Genomic DNA, 22,495 nt, shown 5'->3' on the forward strand with positions numbered 1-22,495 from the left:
GAAGTGACTAGATAAAATCATTTCGCTCCAACTTTCTCGCAGTCTCTGAGCTTCTTTCGATGCTTGGTAAGATACACAATTTTGAAGCTGCTCAATAAAAGAATTTAAAAATAAAATCTCGTTCCACCTTTGGACAATTAGTTTCAAAAGCATGCTAAAAATACGTCGAAATACTTATACAAAAAAGAAAAAAACACAATTCATCACATTCAGACATAAAAGAAAAAATATTAATCTCAAGACTGACTTATGGCCATGAAGGTCACAATCTGTTCTTTTCCCTGAAATTAAAATACCTTTAAGCAATGACTTGATAAAAATCCTCGAACCGTTATCTGCAATTTCCATCTGACATAAGTAAGATAATTGAGAAATGGGACAACTGATTATTCTCCAAGTTCAATGGAAATTCTCTATACATGCAAATGGCTGTAGCAGTCTTATCACTCATAAGAAAAAAAACTGATTGAGAAAAAATCTGTAAAAACAACATCTGGAAACGTTTTCAATACGTTTTCACTTCGACGTAAATGTTACGCCTGAAATCATGTTAATAGAACACTAATTAATTTGTGTTACATAAAAAAATGTTACCTTTTATATAGCTAATCGGGATAATTTCAGAACTTCTCATTAAAAAAAATGTGTATAGGAATTAGTTTGAGCACGATATCAATATTAAAATACTTAAAAGTTCTCCTTTTGAGTGTCCAAAATTCTACAAGCTCCCAACAGCAGTCCAATTTTTTGAGGCAATGGGAGTCCTTGTTGAACTTGAGGTTGGCCGTCTTTTGGTTCTTCCTGCTTTACAAAGAAGACTCTTGACATAGACGTCATCGGTATCTTACTGGTTTGTAGGTAGCTGCAAACTCCCCCGGATTCCAATGCTCACTTCCTTAGCTATAAAAATAAACGTATCTGAACTTAAAGAAGATCGTTGAGTTGCCATAACATTTTCTTAAGACATGAAAAGAAACACTGTACAAAAAGAGTTTCATATAAGATATTTCCTTTTTTACTCCTTTCATCTTTTCTAAAAAGATTGTTGTCATCGTAGATTTGTCCACTCCATTGTATTGTATCTCAATTTGCTGGAGCAAAAAGAAAATAAACTTTTAACCCCATTAGAAGCAAAATAACAGCAAAAGTATGATCGCTCAAATATAAACAATAAATTATGATTTAGAGTTACTTTTTCATTCTTATGAGAAAAAACTATGAAAAGAATAGTTACTTGCTTCAGCATCGAAATATCCTTGAGATCCAGGCTGACGTCATCACCAATAAGTACAAATGGCGCCCAGTATTTCACCTCCTTGAACACTTCAAATTCTCTCATACACTTCATGGCCTGATTGAGAGCTTCACTTGTCTTCTTTCCTTTAGCAAGCGCATCATAGAAGAAACTCATAAACTCCAGGGTTCCCTCGTCGTCAATGGCCCACAAGGTTACCACAACAGATCTAGCACCAGCTCCTAAAAGTGCTCGCGCGATGCCTACCACACCCTCATCCATGATCTCCCCTCGAGCAGTGTAACAGCAACTCAATACAACAAGTCGTGCCCGCAGCCCAGCTTGTACCACATCCTCCATCGTCATGAGGTAGTCCTTCTCTTGAGGATTTGGGTTTTCTCTTGTGGTGTTGGGTGCCAGGAAAACCTCTCCAGTTTCCATCTTACCATGCGTTGCAATGTGTACTAACGCCACAGATGACATTCGTTTTAACACATCATCTTTTGTTGCCATTTCTCCAGTGAGAGGGGCGATATTGAGGATACGTCCGATCATCTCCACTTCTTTCTTTGCTCCAGGAAGTTGTATCAAACTTCTTCTCTCATAAATGATATCTTTGAAACATGGGTCTCCAACAAGCAATGCACCAGTCGTCGTGTGGAATTGAGCTGGGCAATCATGAATTAATTGTAACGTCGTCAAGGATGGAAGCACACGAATTCTGAAAGAATCACTTAGATATGTTGACTTGGAGTCTTCCAATGCTGCGAAAGGTACAAGGCAAAATGGTCCCTCAGGAACAAATGTAAGCTCTTTACTTTCGTTGATCAAATCAGCAATAGGAGTAATGATGATGTCATGAAGCTTCTGTAAAGCCCTGGATTCCGAGTACCACACATTAATTGGGATGACATCGCTCGCCATTTCCTCCCGCTTCGGCGAATCAAAGGAAGGATTTTCGCGTTTCACACTTTCTTTTACACCAATCTCCTCAAGCGCAGTTGTGTTAAGTTGCTCAATAAAAATTTCCAAATCCTCCTCATACTTGAAATCATTTACATGTACCTTTCTCATCTGGATATTATCATTACTGAGGATTACCCAGAGGTGAACGCAAGGACCACTTACAGCAATGAAAACTGCGCTCGATGGAACACAACTCAGAAAAGTGTTGTCCGAAGTGCTGTTTGTTGATGAATGTCCAGGCTGATATATTGTGTCCAGGAGATCTCTCAGAGACTGAGCACGTCCTTCTTCTGCGGTAAGAAGAGCCTCTACGACGTTGCCTTGCATTAGATTTGTACGCCACAAACCTTTGTACGCTTGTTGGTGTTGATTGCGATACGAAATCTTCCACTGATCGTTGAGATGAAGACTGGCCCTGATATAATCATACACCTCTACACTCATCTGAAAGCACACAAACGCCTTCCAAACATTTCCTAGGCACTCAAAAATTGAACCAAGAGAAGAGAGTGAGCATGCCTCTGCAGTCGCGTCTCCCACTTTTTTAGCAATCTCTAGATGACGTTGATAGTACCCCATTGCTGCTTTCAACTGCTCTAGACCATGATAGTCGCTGCCCAGATGGCAATAACTTCTCCCCTCTCCGGCCTTGTCTCCTACTTCTTTAGAAATTTCTAGAGCACGTTGATGGTACCCGATTGCTGTTTGGAACTGCCTTAGACAGCGATGAATAATGCCAAGACAGCCATAACTTATTCCCTCTCCAGCCCTGTCTCCCACTTCTTTAGCAATTTCTAGATCACGTTGATGGTACCCGATTGCTGTTTTGAACTGTCCTAGACCTTTATAAGCGTTGCCGAGATTACAATAGCTTTTTCCCTCTCCGGCCTTGTCTCCCACTTCTTTAGCAATTTCTAGATGACGTTGATGGTACCCGATTGCTGTTTTGAACTGTCCTAGACCTTGATAAGCGTTGCCGAGATTACAATAGCTTTTTCCCTCTCCGGCCTTGTCTCCCACTTCTTTAGCAATTTCTAGATGACGTTGATGGTACCCGATTGCTGTTTTGAACTGTCCTAGACCTTGATAAGCGATGCCGAGATTTCCATAACTGATTCCCTCTCCGGCCTTGTCTCCCACTTCTTTAGCAATTTCTAGATGACGTTGATGGTACCCGATTGCTGTTTTGAACTGTCCTAGACCTTGATAAGCGTTGCCGAGATTACAATAGCTTTTTCCCTCTCCGGCCTTGTCTCCCACTTCTTTAGCAATTTCTAGATCACGTTGATGGTACCCGATTGCTGTTTTGAACTGTCCTAGACCGTCATAAGCGTTGCCGAGATTACAATAGCTTTTTCCCTCTCCGGCCTTGTCTCCCACTTCTTTAGCAATTTCTAGATCACGTTGATGGTACCCGATTGCTGTTTTGAACTGTCCTAGACCGTCATAAGCGTTGCCGAGATTACAATAGCTTCTTCCCTCTCCGGCCTTGTCTCCCACTTCTTTAGCAATTTCTAGATCACGTTGATGGTACCCGATTGCTGTTTTGAACTGTCCTAGACCTTGATAAGCGTTGCCGAGATTACAATAGCTTTTTCCCTCTCCGGCCTTGTCTCCCACTTCTTTAGCAATTTCTAGATCACGTTGATGGTACCCGATTGCTGTTTTGAACTCTCCTAGACCTTTATAAGCGTTGCCGAGATTACCATAACTGATCCCCTCTCCGGCCTTGTCTCCCACTTCTTTAGCAATTTCTAGATGACGTTGATGGTACCCGATTGCTGTTTTGAACTGTCCTAGACCGTCATAAGCGTTGCCGAGATTACAATAGCTTTTTCCCTCTCCGGCCTTGTCTCCCACTTCTTTAGCAATTTCTAGATGACGTTGATGGTACCCGATTGCTGTTTTGAACTGTCCTAGACCTTGATAAGCGATGCCGAGATTTCCATAACTGATTCCCTCTCCGGCCTTGTCTCCCACTTCTTTAGCAATTTCTAGATGACGTTGATGGTACCCGATTGCTGTTTTGAACTGTCCTAGACCTTTATAAGCGTTGCCGAGATTACAATAGCTTCTTCCCTCTCCGGCCTTGTCTCCCACTTCTTTAGCAATTTCTAGATGACGTTGATGGTACCCGATTGCTGTTTTGAACTGGCCTAGACCGTCATAAGCGTTGCCGAGATTACAATAGCTTTTTCCCTCTCCGGCCTTGTCTCCCACTTCTTTAACAATTTCTAGATGACGTTGATGGTACCCGATTGCTATTTTGAACTGTCCTAGACCGTCATAAGCGTTGCCGAGATTACCATAACTGATTCCCTCTCCGGCCTTGTCTCCCACTTCTTTAACAATTTCTAGATGACGTTGATGGTACCCGATTGCTGTTTTGAACTGTCCTAGACCTTGATAAGCGTTGCCGAGATTACAATAGCTTTTTCCCTCTCCGGCCTTGTCTCCCACTTCTTTAGCAATTTCTAGATCACGTTGATGGTACCCGATTGCTGTTTTGAACTGTCCTAGACCGTCATAAGCGTTGCCGAGATTACAATAGCTTTTTCCCTCTCCGGCCTTGTCTCCCACTTCTTTAGCAATTTCTAGATGACGTTGATGGTACCCGATTGCTGTTTTGAACTGTCCTAGACCTTTATAAGCGTTGCCGAGATTACAATAGCTTCTTCCCTCTCCGGCCTTGTCTCCCACTTCTTTAGCAATTTCTAGATGACGTTGATGGTACCCGATTGCTGTTTTGAACTGTCCTAGACCGTCATAAGCGTTGCCTAGATTACAATAGCTTTTTCCCTCTCCGGCCTTGTCTCCCACTTCTTTAACAATTTCTAGATGACGTTGATGGTACCCGATTGCTATTTTGAACTGTCCTAGACCGTCATAAGCGTTGCCGAGATTACCATAACTGATTCCCTCTCCGGCTATGTCTCCCACTTCTTTAACAATTTCTAGATGACGTTGATGGTACCCGATTGCTGTTTTGAACTGTCCTAGACCTTTATAAGCGTTGCCGAGATTACAATAGCTTTTTCCCTCTCCGGCCTTGTCTCCCACTTCTTTAGCAATTTCTAGATGACGTTGATGGTACCCGATTGCTGTTTTGAACTGTCCTAGACCTTGATAAGTGTTGCCGAGATTACAATAGCTTTTTCCCTCTCCGGCCTTGTCTCCCACTTCTTTAGCAATTTCTAGATGACGTTGATGGTACCCGATTGCTGTTTTGAACTGTCCTAGACCTTTATAAGCGTTGCCGAGATTACAATAGCTTTTTCCCTCTCCGGCCTTGTCTCCCACTTCTTTAGCAATTTCTAGATGACGTTGATGGTACCCGATTGCTGTTTTGAACTGTCCTAGACCTTTATAAGCGTTGCCGAGATTACCATAACTGATTCCCTCTCCGGCCTTGTCTCCCACCTCTTTAGCAATTTCTAGATGACGTTTATGGTACCCGATTGCTGTTTTGAACTGTCCTAGACCTTTATAAGCGTTGCCGAGATTACCATAACTGATTCCCTCTCCGGCCTTGTCTCCCACTTCTTTAGCAATTTCTAGATGACGTCGATGGTACTCGATTGCTGTTTTGAACTGTCCTAGGCTATTGTATGCACAGCCGAGACTGGCATAACTGTTTGCCACGACTTTTAGTTCAGGATTAGGTTTGTTTAGTAAATGAATCAGGCGTTCGTTATTGATTTCGATCTTAAAATTTGTCAAGGATGGATAGATAAATTTGTAAATGGATGTGGGAAAATGTGGTGAAACCCACTCAAACATCGGTTTCTTTTAGAGATTTGTTGTCTTTGATTATATTAGAATGACTTAGCCAACCTTGAGGCGCAGTGGTTTGTTTAGTTCTGAGTGTCAAGGTGGTACTGGTCTAGAGTCAAAAATTAGGGTTCTTTAGCTTGAAACGTTTGAATGAGTTTTTGAAATGAAATTTTTTTTAAAGTGGATTTTGTACACTAATTAAAATACGCCTTTGACGGAATACTTTAGATCCTAATAACTACTCAGTGCGGTGTAAATGAAAATCGCTTGCATTAATTGTAGACGAATCTGAACGGAACATGGCAATTTCCCAGAAACATTTCTTGCGTAGCTTCTTGTAACACGTTTGAAACATTCGTCAAAGGATACGGCTAATCCCATATGCAGCCAGCGTCTTGCTTCTTTATACAAAGAAAGCTCGAGACAAGCACTGGCTCCTAAAAAGAAGGCAACAATTAGTGGTGCAAGGTAGCTATTGACGTTAAGGTACAAACGCATGCAAAAAATGAATAAATTTTTATTAAGCTCGAAAAAACGAATTGTAAAAATGAGGAGAATTAAACTGTAGAATTACTGAAAAATGAATATAAGGAGTTAATGCAAAGCGGCTTCCAACGAAGGTTCAACTGAAAGGTTATGGATCTTTAATAGTTCTTTTTACCTATATAGCAGACGTTAACACCTCAGTTATCATGGACACATGGGGTGCAGTCGCCTGCCGTGATTCACACAATTTCCTTTGGAATCATAGAAAAGAGTTTTGATGACCTATGGCTGAGAACCCACCTTTCTTGATAGCTTTAATTAAACTGGATTCCAATTGAACGGCAACTGTTGCATCATCAAGACACTCCTGGTGGTTTCCTATGGAATTCACGAAGTGATTTTTATTTGGTCATTACGCGCAAATGCAGAAAAGGGGCCTAAAAAAGGCTGCAACCGCTTAAATCGAAGTGCACCTGCAAGGATCATTTCTTTGATCGATTTTTATCCGGTGTCATGAAAAACGAAATTTATTTATTTAATTTTGTGATTAGAATTCCCTTACGAAAAAAAAAAACCTATAAAATTTGCCTCGCTCCCAACTTGTAGTCTATCCCAGCTAGTATCTGGGGTGCACTGGCTCGGCTTCTTTGATGCAATTTTTCAGATTGCGGTCCACTTGCTAGAATCACGCCTTTGATTGAAGGAGGCTGCGTATTCCTTTATCTATCGCTGCATGACAAGTTTAGAAGTTTGAAATGGAATGCTTACCCGAATGAAAATGAGCTGCCGCCCTATTGCTATAAAGCTTAGCGTTTAACCGTTTATCTTTGCAGTTGACTCGAAGTCCTTCAGAGTAGGAGTTAATCGCGTTATTCATTTCTCCATGTCTGTATTCTTTGTTTCCTGTCTCGAGACATTCTTTTGCTATCCCTGAAAACAAACCGGGTTCAGGGTCGGATAATTTGTTTTTTCTTTTTTGAAATGTTTAAATGTATCACTGATAAGTAAAACGCTTCTTTATTTTTTCCCTATTTTTTTTTTCGGTGTCAGTTATTTGTTTCTGTTTTCCTTTTATCTGTAGTGCTATTGATTTAGCGTCGATATTCAATCCATGTGTCTGCATACGACTATACACCTTGAACAGATTGCGCGTGGTCGAGCGATTTTTTCTTTTTTCTAATAGCGATAAACTTTGATACAAATGTGTCAAAGACTATACTGGGGCATCTTTAAAAAAATTCTGATTTCACCTTGTTTTCTCACCTCTCAAAAAGTCATCACATACACCCAGTTTAGAGTCACATGAAGTAACTTGAATTTCTTCTGTTGCTGAAATTACCAAGAAAATGTTTTAATCTAATCAGTGATCACAATCATGTGCAATTCCAAGCATTGATCAAATACACTTAAGCCCTCCACGTCACATATAATACAGGCGTGTTTTTAAAATTCCTTAAAACCTCAAGTTGATGTAGTCTTAACTAACTTCAAAATTATCATAAAAAAGACCTTCCCTGTCGCCTTTTGAGTTAATTTTTTTTTCTTTTTAAAAGTCTTTAAATTATAATTCTTTTCTCTCTCCGTTCAATGTATTTTCACTTATTTGAAAAGCAGAGACCGCAAAATATCTTCGGTTAGGGTCTCCTAAAGAGAAAATGGATTGTTTGGTTTGCTTACTGCGGTAAAACTTTTAAAATTAAGTTTCGAAGCATCAATGATGAAAGCCTACTACCCAGGCCTACTCGCAAGCTAGAGAAATCTCAATGGCATCCGCTGTTTGGTCTCGTCACTTCACGGGGGACAGAACAGGTTGCGTGAAAAGATCAAACAACAGCTGCAGAGGAAACTACAGTAAGCGGGGCACAAGCGTAGTTTACTTCTGCTCAGAATTGCTCGAAGAACAGTGACATCAGACCACAAAATACCTGTGTCTGGTTTGATTTCATATAAATTAGAAGGGTCTCTTTTTCGCTCTTTCTTGAACTATGAATTTGTTGGAAACTTTGAAGTTAATAATCTTTTTCTTATACAAAGTTGAGAGGAACTGTCTCATCCCAACCCAAACATCTAACAGAATACCTCTTGCATGCATTACAAGCCTGTTTCTCACCTGTGGCCAGAAGCTCTTTTTTCACCTCCAGTTCCTCTCCCGTTTTTGGGAGGTTACTTTCTGCCATAGCTGGAAATGAAGGAGAATCGATTGTACTGCGTTAGAAAACATGATTAGGAATCAAAAGAGGAGAATCAAACAAAAGTAATTTAAAGAGAATATAGTACAACCGTATATTTGATTGTAAAGAAAGAACGAGAATCTCAAAGTTTCCTCCGTCACGCTATTAATGACTTTAAGCAAACCACGGCGGCTACGGCAACGAGAACGTGGAAAAACAATAGATCTGATTGGCAGAACAATAGCCTGGCACGTGCGTTTTAAAACTTTGTACATTTCTTAGCCGTCCTTTGCAAAACAACAACGTAAAATCACCAAAATTTGCATTGTCTGCGAAGCTAATTATTTTAATTTATATTTGGAACTTAACGCTACTTTTATGCGTTAGGTCGAGTTTGAGGTCTGGCGCCCGATGAGACGGTAAAAACATGCAGCCATTTTCGAAATTCTAACTAAAAGTAGAAACTCATTTTTAAATCAATGTCTTCTGTAGCGTTGACGTCCTGACTGCTTACAGTCCCTATTGTTGCAGCGTGACAGTCAAGTTCCGCGGGATGTGTCATATTTGTTTGTTACTTTGTTCATTTGTTCGTTTTCGTATTCTTATCTGATCACCCAAGGCTCTCCGTAATCATAATGATTGTGTTCTCATTAAAAACGTAAGTCGAGGCTCTGCGTGACCGTCAAGAACTCTACCAAAATCCCGGGAATCATTTACGTCCAAAACAAACGCGTTTATTTACAGCCATCCAGAAACACCTCTAGACCAAACGAAGTGAGTGTGAGATCTTACTTTTTCATCAATTGCATGCGTAAAATTTCCCACAAAGCTATCGAGAATCCTACATTTTTTTTCAAGGAGTTAAGAAAATATGAACAACTGGAAATAGCTGGCTCTTTACCAATTATGTTAGCGAAACTTTCGCTATTTCATTTGGAATCCATTTTTTTTTTCCAAAAGGCACTGAATAGGAGTACATTTTTGGGAACTGGAGAAATATCACTGGTTGTACTTTCCATCAATTCCCCTGTTATCAAGAATTAACCATCATTATCAACTAAGAATCAAAACCAAATCGAGAACCGCGCGTTGCAGTTAGACTCCTTCATAGCCTAATCTTGTGGGCCAGTGGAGGGGCTCATATTGCCAGAATATGGAAGCATTTGGCGATGGAAACAAACTGAAACCAAAAAGAACTATTTTTTGACATCGCAAAACTTAGGAGAACTTTGAAAATATTTGAAAACGCATTGCCATGAATGCAATATAAATTTAAGGGAGATATTTTGGAAATTTCTTTTAGCTCGTTAGATGGTTTTGTCTTTCAAAACCATCATCAGCAATCACTGAGCCCACGTTTTTACCTTTCAATGTACGATATAAACAAACAGACCTCTGTGCTAATCTAGTCCGTTACTGAGCGAAAGGTATATCTACTAAAACCGAACTCCAACTGAAAACGAGTGAGAATTAACATGATTAATCACCTTGTGGATACGTAGTTCGAATATTTGATGACAAAAAATTAGTTCCTGTCGCAGACCACAGTACTGAGCGGGTCAAGTTTGAATGATGTTGGCAAGTCTTATAGTAAAAACTAAAATAATTAATCATGACGTTGGCGAAGGTTCGTCTTCATACGCGAACAAGATTTAGCGGATTTAGAAAAAGTAAACAGGAATCGATGGAAGGAAAAGGTGAATATTCCATCCATACCTGTATCTCGAATTAATGAAAGGTCATTATCCGAGTTACAAAAACCAAAATGACTAATCGTGATGTTGGCGAGGATCCGTTTTAATGCATGAATAATTAAGAATTAGACACTTTAATCAAATATTCCTTTTTCAAAATATTGGGACCCAGGAGCGAGCAGGATTAGGCGAGATGAATTCGTAATAAAAGGCGAATGTCTATTGATTGCAAATTTGAATCAAAGACAATTTTGAAACACATTCTAAGAGCACTGAACACAGAGATCTGCTGCATCGAAAACTCAGCTCGCCCGAAAACCACTATATCAATTTCTCATTACAAGGACTATTTCCTTTAAAACATATTTGGTTCAGTCTCAGAAACGTCGTTAGATGTAATTAAAGGAAGTTGCATGGAAACTGAAAACCGTCGTGTTGATTAAATCTGGTTGTGGTGACGACATCGACATCTTTACATGTGAAGATATAAATGATACCTTTACTGCGTGCGATGAAGATGTCATGGTTTCGAAACAGAAAGAAATGCTTGTATTTCATCGACAACTACATTACCATTATTATTACTATCGATCGCGAATGTTGCGAAATCAAAACTGTTGCCGCGAGTTATAGACAAAGAGGAGAAACATAGGCATTTTGTTATTACTTCACCTTTTCTAACCTCAAGCTTTGTTTCACACTTCGTTTCATTTACTAGAAATATTGACTGGTTTGGAAGTTGAAAAGAACTGTAAATAGATATTACACCTTAACCAGTTCTGTCACGCGCTTACGACGCGCTTTTGCCACATACTGATCCTGACGTACATTTTAAGCTTTAACTCCCAAGATCAGATTATTAATTCTCCCCTCTTGTTGCTACGTCTTTCTTCATAAATAAGTTACGCGAATTTTGTTTTGGATCAAGACAACTTCTACCGGATAAGTTCGAGTATTCTCATTACCTGTTTACTGGATAATGTATGATTATTATCCAACTACAGCTTGACGAGTACAAATAACGCCATAGACGAGTACAAATATAACGCGGTATTTGTACTCGTCTATTGTGGTACCGGTTAAACAGGTTTTCTCGCATCGCGCAAGCGAAGAATTGGATTGTAGTTACGAAAAAAAAAGAAAAAAAAAAAGTGGGGCACAATTTGGATCATTTTTCCGACCACGAAGAGTCAGAATGGTTGGCAAATATAGATCCAGGTTCATTAGATTAATTGAACGAAGAAAAACAGCTTGACGACCAGAAAATTTCTTCATTTAATGAAGAAATTAGAAACAGCAACACAACAACGTGCCAATTCCGTTCCGCTTTGCAGACTTCTGTCACGCACTCCTCATAAATAAATATCCGCGAAATTCGCCCGCACTGAAATAACAGTTTGGCGTGTTGGATAATAAACAACTTATTTGACGTTTTGTTGTGTAGTATCGCTGAGTATTTTTACTCGTTATTTATATTTTGACTCGCCCTTCGGGCTCGTCAAAATACGGCACAACTCGTATAAAATATGTCACGACATATTACACCACAACATATTACTCCCACAAATATGTCGCGACGTTTACACAACGGGCGTCATGGAGGTCTCACTTGTGCGACATAAATGATATTTGAAACCAGACGGTCAACTCTTATTATTTCACGCGCAAAAAGAGCACTAAATATAATTTTGTAGACATGAAACTGGTGCTAGTTTTATTAGCGACATTTCTTCAATCTCTGTTTAATTTGTTCAATGTACAAAACCCTATTGGTTTACACGCATTGTACAACACTCGCCAACGGCAAATGTTGGTTCTTGCCGCTTTAAATCTACGTCGATGGATGCAAAAAAATGGGAAAACATCTGCGAGCCAAAGGGTGAAAACAAGCCATTCCCATACTGAGAATAATCAGGTGAATAGTGTAAATTTGTAGATTGGTATGGGTTGAAATTCGCCCTAAGGCCCAGATGGAACGTTGTGAAGAAAACTGGTGACGTGTTGTCTTTGCAGAATTTCGAGAATCCAATTTTTGCCAGTATTTCGGACTTGATTGACGTTGCGACAGAAAAAAAGCAAAAAATTGTTATTTTAAGGCCATTAGACAAGATATGACCTGCTTCCAGGCAGGACATCGGCTTTTTTGATCTTTAGGTTCTTCGGATATAGTTATGTCTGGTCGCAACAAAAGGGTCTCACTTGTCGCAAGCATGCGATGACAGATTTTATGTCCAATATAAACACCAAAAGCGTTAGTGTGACCCCTGCCTAAGATGTAAATATTGCAGGGCCAGAATTTACATATTAATCACTTCCGGGAGTTGAACGGTGAACGAAATTACAGTGAAACGAACTCAACCGGGGCCACCCAACGTTTTTTAGCCAATTACAAGACAAGTACGGAACAAACGAATGGGAGTTCGTTCCCAGCGGTCAAATTAAACTGCTCGTTTGACTGGAGTCGATGTGAAGACATGCGATAGTTTCTAGTTTTTTTACGGTGAAATAAATATGTTGTTTATTTCGTTTACGGTAGAAGCGAATAAATATTTACCTAATAGCGGCCAGTAATTTTGAAGACTGAACAGCCTCAACGTACGTAAGTAACGAATAATGCTGGGTAAACCAATGAAATTTATTTTTCGAAACACGGTCTGGAATGTCGGAGACAAGAACTTGTATAATTTACCGAGTATTGCTGACGGGAATTTTGAAGACTGAACGAACTCAACGTAAATTTACTAAATTACGGCTGAGTAAACTTTTATAACAAAAATTTTTCGAAATAGGGTATGGAGTTTTGAAGAAGAAAGCTTGTATAACTTACCGAATTTTGGGGGCCGGGAAGTTTGAAGACTGACTCAGACTTAAAGAAATTTACTAAATTACGAACGAGTTAACTTATAAAATATATATTTCGAAACACGGTCTGGAATGTCGAGGATGAAAGCTTATATAATTTACGGAATATGCGGCTGGGAATATTGAAGACCAAACGGACTCAATACAAATGTATTTGCGGAATTGACACGGCCTGAGATTTTGAAGACGAAACGGTTTCACCTCAAATCAGTAAATGTTTGAAATACTTCGTGACTTTCAAACTACAACGCAAACGGAATCAACCACCGGTAATGCATGCAAAAACTAAATTTGAAATTTTCTTTGTCCTTGTGATTGGTTACTAAAATTCCCGGTAAAATTGTAGATACGGCCGTTTTTCAATGATATTTTAAAAATATACTTGTGTTGAGCCGGTTTCGCCTTGAGGTTTAGCCGGCCGTAATTTGATATATTTATTTACATTGATCGAGCCCGTTTCTTGTTCAAAATTCGCGGCCGCAATATTCAGTAAATTACATAAGCTCTCGCCTTCGGCATTCCAGGCCGTGTTTCGGAAAATATATTGTATAAAGTGAGTCGGCCGCAATTTGGTAAATTTAACTTTAGTCAGTTTAGTCTTCGAAATTACCGGCCGCCATTCGGTAAATATTTATTCACCTTTACCGTAATAGAAATGAAAAATATTATTTTTTCTTTTGCTTTAAAAAAACTCTAAGCTTTCGCATACCTTCACATCTGATCTAGTCAAACGAACAGTGAAATTTGACCCTTATAGTGATTGATCCGCTGATGAACGAACTTCAATTTTTCTGTTCTAAACTCGTCTTGTGATTGGCTAAAAAACGTTGGGTGGCCCCGGTTGAGTTCGTGTCACTGTAAAACGCGCGGACTATTCAGAGGTGAATCAAATGAGGGAAACCAATAAGAATTTATTATGGTGATATACGTGAAATATTTTAAGATCTGACAACAATAAACCGGAAAATCTACTGAAATAAGACTTAGTTCAGTTGTCGGGGGGCAGAAACATAGGATCACGCTCTTCCATAAATAACATGTGTTCTGAACAGCTGTCATATATTCCAAAATAAAAATTGATTTTTACCTGTTAAATTGTCATCCTCTAAATCTCTCTTTCCACCAAAAGATTCCATTCGTTATTTCTTCATGCCCGAAAATAGCAAGAATAATAGCTTTCCTTTGAACAATTTCGATTAAAACACGAAAGATTACATATTCCCGAGTTGAGAAGATCCAACCCCCGTCTTATGCCTAGTTTCGTGATTGAAATTGCTATACTGTTTTTTGTTTTTTTGTTTTTTTATTTTTCATCGTCGAATTCATTATTTGTTTACATTTTTCTGCATGATGATTGAAACATTCATTCTTCGGTTTAAATGCAGCTATTTCCCTTCCAGCAGAAAACATTCGCAAACCGTAAAATTATTTTTCTCCTCAGTGCAGGATGTACACTCTGTGCCTTAACTAAATCGATAAATGATGAATGCATACTATGAGTTATCTTTTACAAGCAGAATTTCTCTTAGATTAATTAACTCGAAATATCACTCATTCGATGCGCTCTCTGGTGAGATATCAAGTCGATAACGAGAAGTGTAACTCCATATCCAAGAGCAACCATGTATTATTTTGTTTACTTTTATAGACACTATATGCGTTTACTGAAAAGAAAAGGCGACTTTATTTAGGAATGAGAATATGCCCCTCACTTATCACCTGACAAAGAGGCGCGAAAAGCGAGTGACGTATCGGCAGTTGATTAGCGATATCAATCAGTACAAATTACATGGTCAAGAATTTTTTATCATCTTTCCACGAGAAAGCTAAAGGTTTTTTTCACATTTTCATTTTTCGCTATCACCATTACAGTTTCATAAATATTCTAAAAATGATAAAGGTGTACCTTTTTTTGTCAATAACTCTCGCCAATCTTGTACCAAATTTGTTTGTAGTCAAAAGTAAAACGTCTGCAGTGAAATTCAGTGACGCTATAGATCTCAACCCAATACAATTAGTTTTGGAATGATAAAATCTGTTCTCTCCGAACATGAGAATGATGTTGATTTGCAAAATTAGAAATATGGTTTTGTTCGTACGTAATCCAGTTCCGAGCAAGATTAAACGGACACCAATCTTACTGAAATTCATTCGCTGACTGCCTCAGTGTCTTACATGGAAAGAGAATTTGATGTTACATCAAAATACTTCCAATAAGCGATAGTGTTCTAGTTTTTCAACGATCAGAATGTTTTGTTTTGAAAATTAAAAAGCTAAACTAGAACTAGATAAGAATAGAAACCTACTTTCAGTTGACAACGCATGTTTAATTAAAATGCATGTTTAAGCTTAGATTTAAAGCAAAAAAGTACAGCGGTGTCACGTATATCTTGCCTTAAAGAGTTCCAGTCTACGACACTCTGATACGTACAACGTTGTTTGCCCCAGTTTGTTCTTACGCGAAGTAAATAAAAATCGTCTTTGGAACGCGTGTTGTAACTATGATTTAAGTTATTTCTAACAAAATTAAAATCAGATTCAATAAGACCACTCAAACACTTGAAGATCGTTGTACAACGATGGGAACGTCGCCTGAGATGCAGTGGCTTCCAACCAAGAGAATCAAGAGCTTCGGACGCCGAGTCATGCGGATGGCGATAAAGAATTATCTTAGCAGCTTTATTTTGAAGAATCTGAAGATTTTCCATGAGAGTGGAGTTGTTCTTATCACCCCAAACAATGTCACCATAATCAAACAAGGGAGGGATGAGACTATTGTAGAGAGTTAGATGGGATTGGAGTGGTAGCATCTGCTTTACTCTTCTCAGGACACCGAAGCGTTGGTTGAATTTGTTGACAACCGAAGAAACGTGATCTTGCCAAGTCATATTTTGACTGATTGTAACTCCTAACTACTTAAAAGACTGAGTCAGTTCTTTCTAAGGGTGGCAGCATCCTTCGCATGGAAAGATAATTTGGTGTTATATCAAAATACCTTGGTTAAGAGATAACCTCCTCGGTTCTCAACGATTACAATTTTTTTTTTGGCTGAATCAGTTGCATTGATATCTATTCTGTGAGAACAATCTACACAGGTTCATCACCAGAGGGAGACACAATGCTAAACAACATCCTATCAGCAGTGGCCTTTTGGTAGATTTTTTTTTCACAATTTTCGATAATGATATACCATATATCATTTCACTATCTTTCTTTACCCAAGGAGTGCCGTAATTAAACTCCAATAAAGCTCTTTTTCAAGAAGGATACTTTACTTCTCGTCAAAACTAAGGAAAAAAGAGATTAAAATCGTTTCTGCTGAAGTCATTCAAGTGTTTTATCATCTGTGTATGTGTGTAGAAATTCTCGTTGTATCGTACTGGAATTTTAATAAATAAATTGTTACTGGACCAGCTATAAGCTGGGACCGTGAAGAAGAAATCTGAGTCTTTCTCTGTCGTTGATCCACCGAGTTTTTTGCTGCATTTAGGATGCCGTAATGCAGGCCAATATTGTGGTTCATAAAAGACAAGCGTTGCACATGATACTGGAATCAGTAATATTGTAGTTTCATAGATCCTTCTGGGCAGAAAAAATCAGCTAATTCAAGGTCTGTTATTATATTCTTAATGTCAGCATCGAGAAATAATTCTGTCGTTTTAAACGATAAAAGAGTTGGGCAATGTTTTTAAAAAAGTATGTTTTTATTTGTCACGATGAAGCTCGAAATTTATTTTCCTTTGTTATGTATATTAAGATATTGACGCTTTCAACATTGATGACTGCAGCAGTATGGAGGATGATGTCTTATATACTATTATGTACCAAGGGTATATTTTGGCTTATTAATGAGAAATCTATAGCTACACGTGCGAGAACTTCAGATCGTACAGCCCGAAGGCCTAAGACTCGAATTCTCGAGAGGAAACTGACTCACAATGTTTTTCTTTCGCCCACGTTCGTCACGAGTAATTAGGATCGATATTTTTCTCGTTCGTCCGTCTTATCATCCAGATAATTTACATTTGTATATCTAGTCAACAACCTCTTATCTCATTCACTGATTTATTCAGTTCTCACCTTAACTCCTCTGATAATGTGATTTTCCCCGCAAGTATGTAACAAAATGTTGTACTCGCTCACACCAGCAGTTTAGAGGAAGCTGAATATGAGCTTATCGAACTCGAAACAGAAAATCTTGTATCATTTGTTTATTTTGGTGATACCTGATTCTATTTTGTGGCTATGATGTTTCACTATTTACGTAATATCTTTCAGCTTTTCATTTTCATTCATCCTGGGTATAGCACAATAGCTGCACAATGGCTGGGGTTAGCCACTCATTATTATTCAATTGTTTTGGGAAAGGGGTCGTTAAGCTACCGCCTGGTTATGTTGATGTGTTTACGAATCAAACAAACTTAGCGTTAAAGTGTCAGTTAGGCTTGGAAGTCCACTAGTGCAGAAACAAGCTGAATTATAAGGAGCATTGCTTGAAAATGACGAATATGAAAGCTTAAGACTCTTCTTTACAGTTATCATCCGCATTATCATCGTCATCATTATCACCATCATCATCATCATTATCACCATTATCGTCATCATCATTATTTCTTTGGACACAAAAATGTATTATTCATTTACGGCTTCTGCCGAACATAGGTGAAATCCTAAAAAATACCCATTTCCACGAGTACTTTTTGTTTCAATCCATCGTATATTTTTAGTCTCATGCGATTGTTCTAAATGCTTGACCGAATACCCCCTATTTAAACAGAGGAATATCCAAGGATATAATCCAAGTGATATTCCTTCAAAGAGAAATTTTAAACTAAGAGAGATAAATTAGTATTAAAAAGCAAACGGATGCCATCCGCTTTATTAATATACAGATATTGATTGCAAATTTAAATCAGAGACAATTTGGAAACACATTTTAAGAGCACTGACTGCAGATGTCTGCTGCAACGAGAACTTAACTCACCCGAAAACCACTTTAACCTTGGACATAAAAAGTTCAACAGTTTCTCATTACAAAGACTATATTCTTTAAAACATTGAATTTAGGCTTAGAAACGTCCGCAGGTGTAAACAAAACCTTTGCATGGAAAGTAAAACCGTCATGTTGATAAATCTGGTTGTGGTGACGACATCGATATCTTAACATTGATATATTTACGTGATATAAATGATACGCTTATTGCGTGCCGTGAAGATCTCATGGTTTTGAAGAAGAAAATAATGCTTTTATTTCATCGACAACTATATTGCCGTTATTATTACTATAGACCGTGAATGTTGCGAAATAAAAAGTGTTGCTGCGATCTTTAGACGTGGAGCGGGTACGCCGGCATTTTGTAATTATTTGTTCCTTTTTTAACCTTAGATTCTGTTTCACACTCCACCTCATTTTCAAGAACTTTTGGCTGGTTTTCATGATGACAGGAGTTAAAATTAAATAAAGCGCGTAATCTGGCACTATCACGTCCTAATCACGTACAGTTAATGCCTTAACTCCCAAAATCTGATCGTTAAATCTGCCCTCTTGCCGCTGCATGTTTTATTTTTAAATTATTTGGTCTTCGATCAAGATAACAACCTCTACCTGATAAGTTTGAGTATTCTCATTACCTGTTTGTTGGATAATCTATGGATATTACGACGAGAAGTTGCATGTTAATCACTTCTGGGAGTTAAAGAGTTCAGGAAATTAAAACGCGCGCAGACTATTCTGAGGTGAATCAAATGAGAGAAACCATTAAACATTTATTTTTGTGATGCACAGTAATTGAAATATTTCAGATCTGACAACAATAGACCAAGAAAATCTACTGAGTTTATATTTAATTCAGTTCTCAGCGGGTCAAAGATAGGATCCGCACTTACACAAATGACATGAGCTTTAAACAGCTGTCATAAATTCCAAAATAAAAAATTATTTTTACCTGTCATGTACTGTCATATCCTCTGAATCTCTCTATTCTCCAGAATATACCATTTGTTATTTCTACACGCTTGAAAACAGCTAGAATGATAGTTTTCCTTTTAACAATTTTCTTTCGTATTCATATTTTTATGTGCGTTGCAAAAATATTTAAAGCATAATAGCCTCCAGTTTACATCAAAATAATTGCTCGCTTTCATAGTCGTTGTGGTTTCTGGGCCAATAATTTCACTTTTAGCTCGACTGAAAACCACTTTAACTTTGGACATAAGAATGCAACAATTTCTCACTACAATTACTATTTCCTATAAAACACTTTGGGTTCAGTGAATTTTCCGCAGATATAAACAAAAGCCTTCCATGGAAAGTGAAACTGTCATGTTCATAAATCTGGTTGTGGTGACGACATTGACATCTTTACATGTGAAGATATAAATGGTAACCTTGCTGCGTGCGATGAAAATGTCATGGTTTCGGAGCAGAAGAAAAGCCTGGTATTTCATCGACAACTAAATTACCGCTATTATTACTATAGATTGTGAATGTTACGAAATCAAGACTGTTGCTGCGATCTATAAACCTTTTTAACCTCACGTTTTCTGTCACGCTTGAATTCATTTTCGAGAAAAATTGCCTGGTTTTGATGTTGAAAAGAACTATAATTAAATATGCAGCAAATGGTTTGAACGCGGGGGTAACACGTGAAGGTGTAGTCTGATCGTCCGGGTGAGTGTAGTCCTGAGAAGGACTGTTGTCGGTGGTAGTGACTGACGTTTCGACAACCTGTGCGGAAGTCATCATCAGAGTCAAGTGAATGATTGTTGTCAATAGAATGTTCTTATTCCAGTTCGTATGAAATGATCGGCTGGTTTTGCCGTGATGTTATTGGCTGTAAGACTCAAGTGACGTAAGTCGGTCGTGATTGGTCTGTTTCGATCTGTCGGTAAACTTAGGTCGTTCTTTTTCGGTCGTTTGTGATGTTTATGTCGTGAATGAGTCGTTTGTATGGAGCGGGTAGTTGTTGACATCTGTTTAGGGGAGTCTGTTCTAAGTTAGTAAACCAGCTTTCCAGAGTCAGTCGTTGAAAATAGTCAGTGCTGTAGGTTAGACATTGCGCAGAGTCCCAGTCAATGTTGTGGTTGGTAACAACGACTTCATCCGACGAAACACTCACCGACCCACTACCACTAACGAAACAAACGACACCGCAACCCCTACGACTACAGCAACCATACCGTACATAAAAGGCATGTCTGAAAACATCTCGCGCATCTTACTACCCTTCAATATCCGCGTCGCCCACAAACCCATCACCACACTACGTCAGTTACTAACCAACGTTAAAGACAAAGACGAACCGAGGAACAGACACGGAACGATTTATAAGATCAATTGTTCCGACTGCCAAGCCTCCTACATCGGTGAGACTGGCAGAAACCTCACAACAAGACTGACTGAACACAGCCGGGCGACGAGGAAAGGTGATGTCAGCAATCACATTGCTGAACACCATCGACTTACCAACCACAACATTGACTGGGACTCTGCGCAATGCCTAACCTACAGCACTGACTATTTTCAACGACTGACTCTGGAAAGCTGGTTTACGTGAGTCTAGAACAGACTCCCCTAAACAGATGTCAACAACTACCCGCTCCATACAAACGACTGATACAAAGCTGGTTTACCTGAGTCTAGAACAGACTCCCCTAAACAGATGTCAACAACTACCCGCTCCATACAAACGACTCATTCACGACATAACATCACAAACGACCGAAAAAGAACGACCTAACTTTACTGACAGATCGAAACAGACCAATCACGACCGACTTACGTCACTTGAGTCTTACAGCCAATAGCATCACGGCAAAACCAACCGATCATTTCACACGAACTGGAATAAGAACATTTTACTGACAACAATCATTCACTTGACTCTGATGATGACTTCCGCACAGGTTGTCGAAACGTCAGTCACTACCACTGACAACAGTCCTTCTCAGGACTACACTCACCCGGACGATCAGACTACACCTTCACATATAATTAAATATGTCACGTCACCCAGCTCTGTCACACGCTCATCTTGCGCTTCTGCCACATACTGATCACGTACAGTTGAAGCTTTAACTCCCAAGACCTGATTTTTAATTGTTAATTGTCTCCTATTGCTGCTACATGTTTCCTTTTAAATTACTTACGTGAATTTGATTTTAGATCAAGATAACAGGTTCTACTTGATACGTTTGAGTATTCTCATTACCTGTTTGCTGGATAATGTACGAATATTGCCGGGAGAATTTACATGTTAATCACTTCTGGGACTTAAAAGGTTAAGGAATTTAAAACGCGCGCAGACTTTGTTTTCGTGATCCAAATTGCTGCTCTACCTCGGGAAAGTCATAGTGCTTTTTTTGCCGTTTTTATATTTGGCTTTATTATCTGCTTACATTTTTCTGCTTGACGAGTGATTAATTTCTCTTTTAGCGGAAAACGCACGCAATCCCTAAAATGTCTCTTTTCTCCTCAGAGCAGGACGTACACTGAATCGAAAAGGATGAACTCATACCGTGAGTTATATTTTACCAATATTATTTCTCTTGGAGTAAAAAAACTCGATATATCACTCGCTCGCTGTGCTCTCTCGTGAGATATCGAGATGATAACGAGAGAGTAATTCCATATCCACAAGCCTCCATGTATTATTTTGTTTACTATGTACGAACATAGGCCTTTACTGATAGGAAAGGCGACTTTATTAAGGAATAAAAATTTGCTATCTATTCATTAAACCGACCAAGTGGCGCGAAAGGCGAGTGACGTGTAAGCAGCTGATTGGCCACTTCGATCAGTGCAGCTTACATATTTTTCCATCATCTTTCCACGAAAATGCATTACGTTTTTTCCAAATCTTTATTTTTCGCTTTCACCGTTACAACTTCATAACTGTTCCAAAAATAATAAAGGTGTACTTTTTGGCGTGTCAATAGCTCCCGCCAAATCGACACTAAATATATTTGCAGTCAAAAGTGAAAAGTCTCCAGCGAAAATCAGTGACGCTATAGATCTCACCCCAATACAATCAGTTTTGGAATGATACATGCAACATTTTCTCTTCCAAACATGAGGATGATTTTGATGTGCATAATTAAAAATTTGGTTTTGTTCGTTCGTATCGAGTCCCGAGAAAGATTAAACGGACATCAACCTTACTGAATTTCATTCACTAACTGCTCTCACACGGAAAGAGAATTTGGTGTTACATCAAAATACTTCCCCTAAGAGATAACTTTCTAGGTTCTCAACGATCACAATTTTGGTTTCTACTCCGTGAGAACAATCTACACATGTTCATCACCGG

General features: G+C 38.7%; 1 protein-coding gene across 2 annotated transcripts; it reads right to left on the reverse strand.

Annotated features, from left to right (window-relative positions):
- Positions 1-12: 12 nt before the first annotated feature.
- Positions 13-17,330, reverse strand: LOC148737228 (uncharacterized). Of its 2 annotated transcripts, none has more exons than XM_088748964.1 (8): positions 17,268-17,330; positions 8,571-8,639; positions 7,724-7,789; positions 7,229-7,390; positions 6,761-6,838; positions 6,344-6,411; positions 1,239-5,905; positions 13-900 (listed from the first exon to the last, which is right to left on the reverse strand). In XM_088748964.1, the coding sequence occupies exons 2-8, from the start codon at positions 8,635-8,637 to the stop codon at positions 897-899; spliced, it is 5,112 nt and encodes a 1,703-aa protein (XP_088605090.1). In that variant the 5' UTR covers positions 8,638-8,639; positions 17,268-17,330; the 3' UTR covers positions 13-896. The 2 variants fall into 2 exon arrangements, with proteins under 2 accessions (XP_088605090.1, XP_088605089.1); XM_088748963.1 differs by having other exon boundaries at positions 1,235-5,905.
- Between the last annotated feature and the right edge of the window lie 5,165 nt (positions 17,331-22,495).

The sequence above is a fragment of the Stylophora pistillata genome, chromosome 2 (genome assembly GCF_964205215.1).
Source record: "Stylophora pistillata chromosome 2, jaStyPist1.2, whole genome shotgun sequence".
NCBI lineage: Eukaryota > Metazoa > Cnidaria > Anthozoa > Scleractinia > Pocilloporidae > Stylophora > Stylophora pistillata.

What these genes read in the sequence shown, in the direction of transcription:
- LOC148737228 (XM_088748963.1), bottom strand. Translation starts at nt 8,637, where the DNA reads ATGGCAGAAAGTAACCTCCCAAAAACGGGAGAGGAACTGGAGGTGAAA. An exon ending in GGCAGCTCATTTTCATTCGG is followed by an intron (nt 6,839 to 7,228) that starts GTAAGCATTCCA and finishes TGAATTCCATAG; the next exon opens with GAAACCACCAGGAGTGTCTT. An exon ending in GGCTGCATATGGGATTAGCC is followed by an intron (nt 5,906 to 6,343) that starts GTATCCTTTGAC and finishes ACAAATTTTAAG; the next exon opens with ATCGAAATCAATAACGAACG.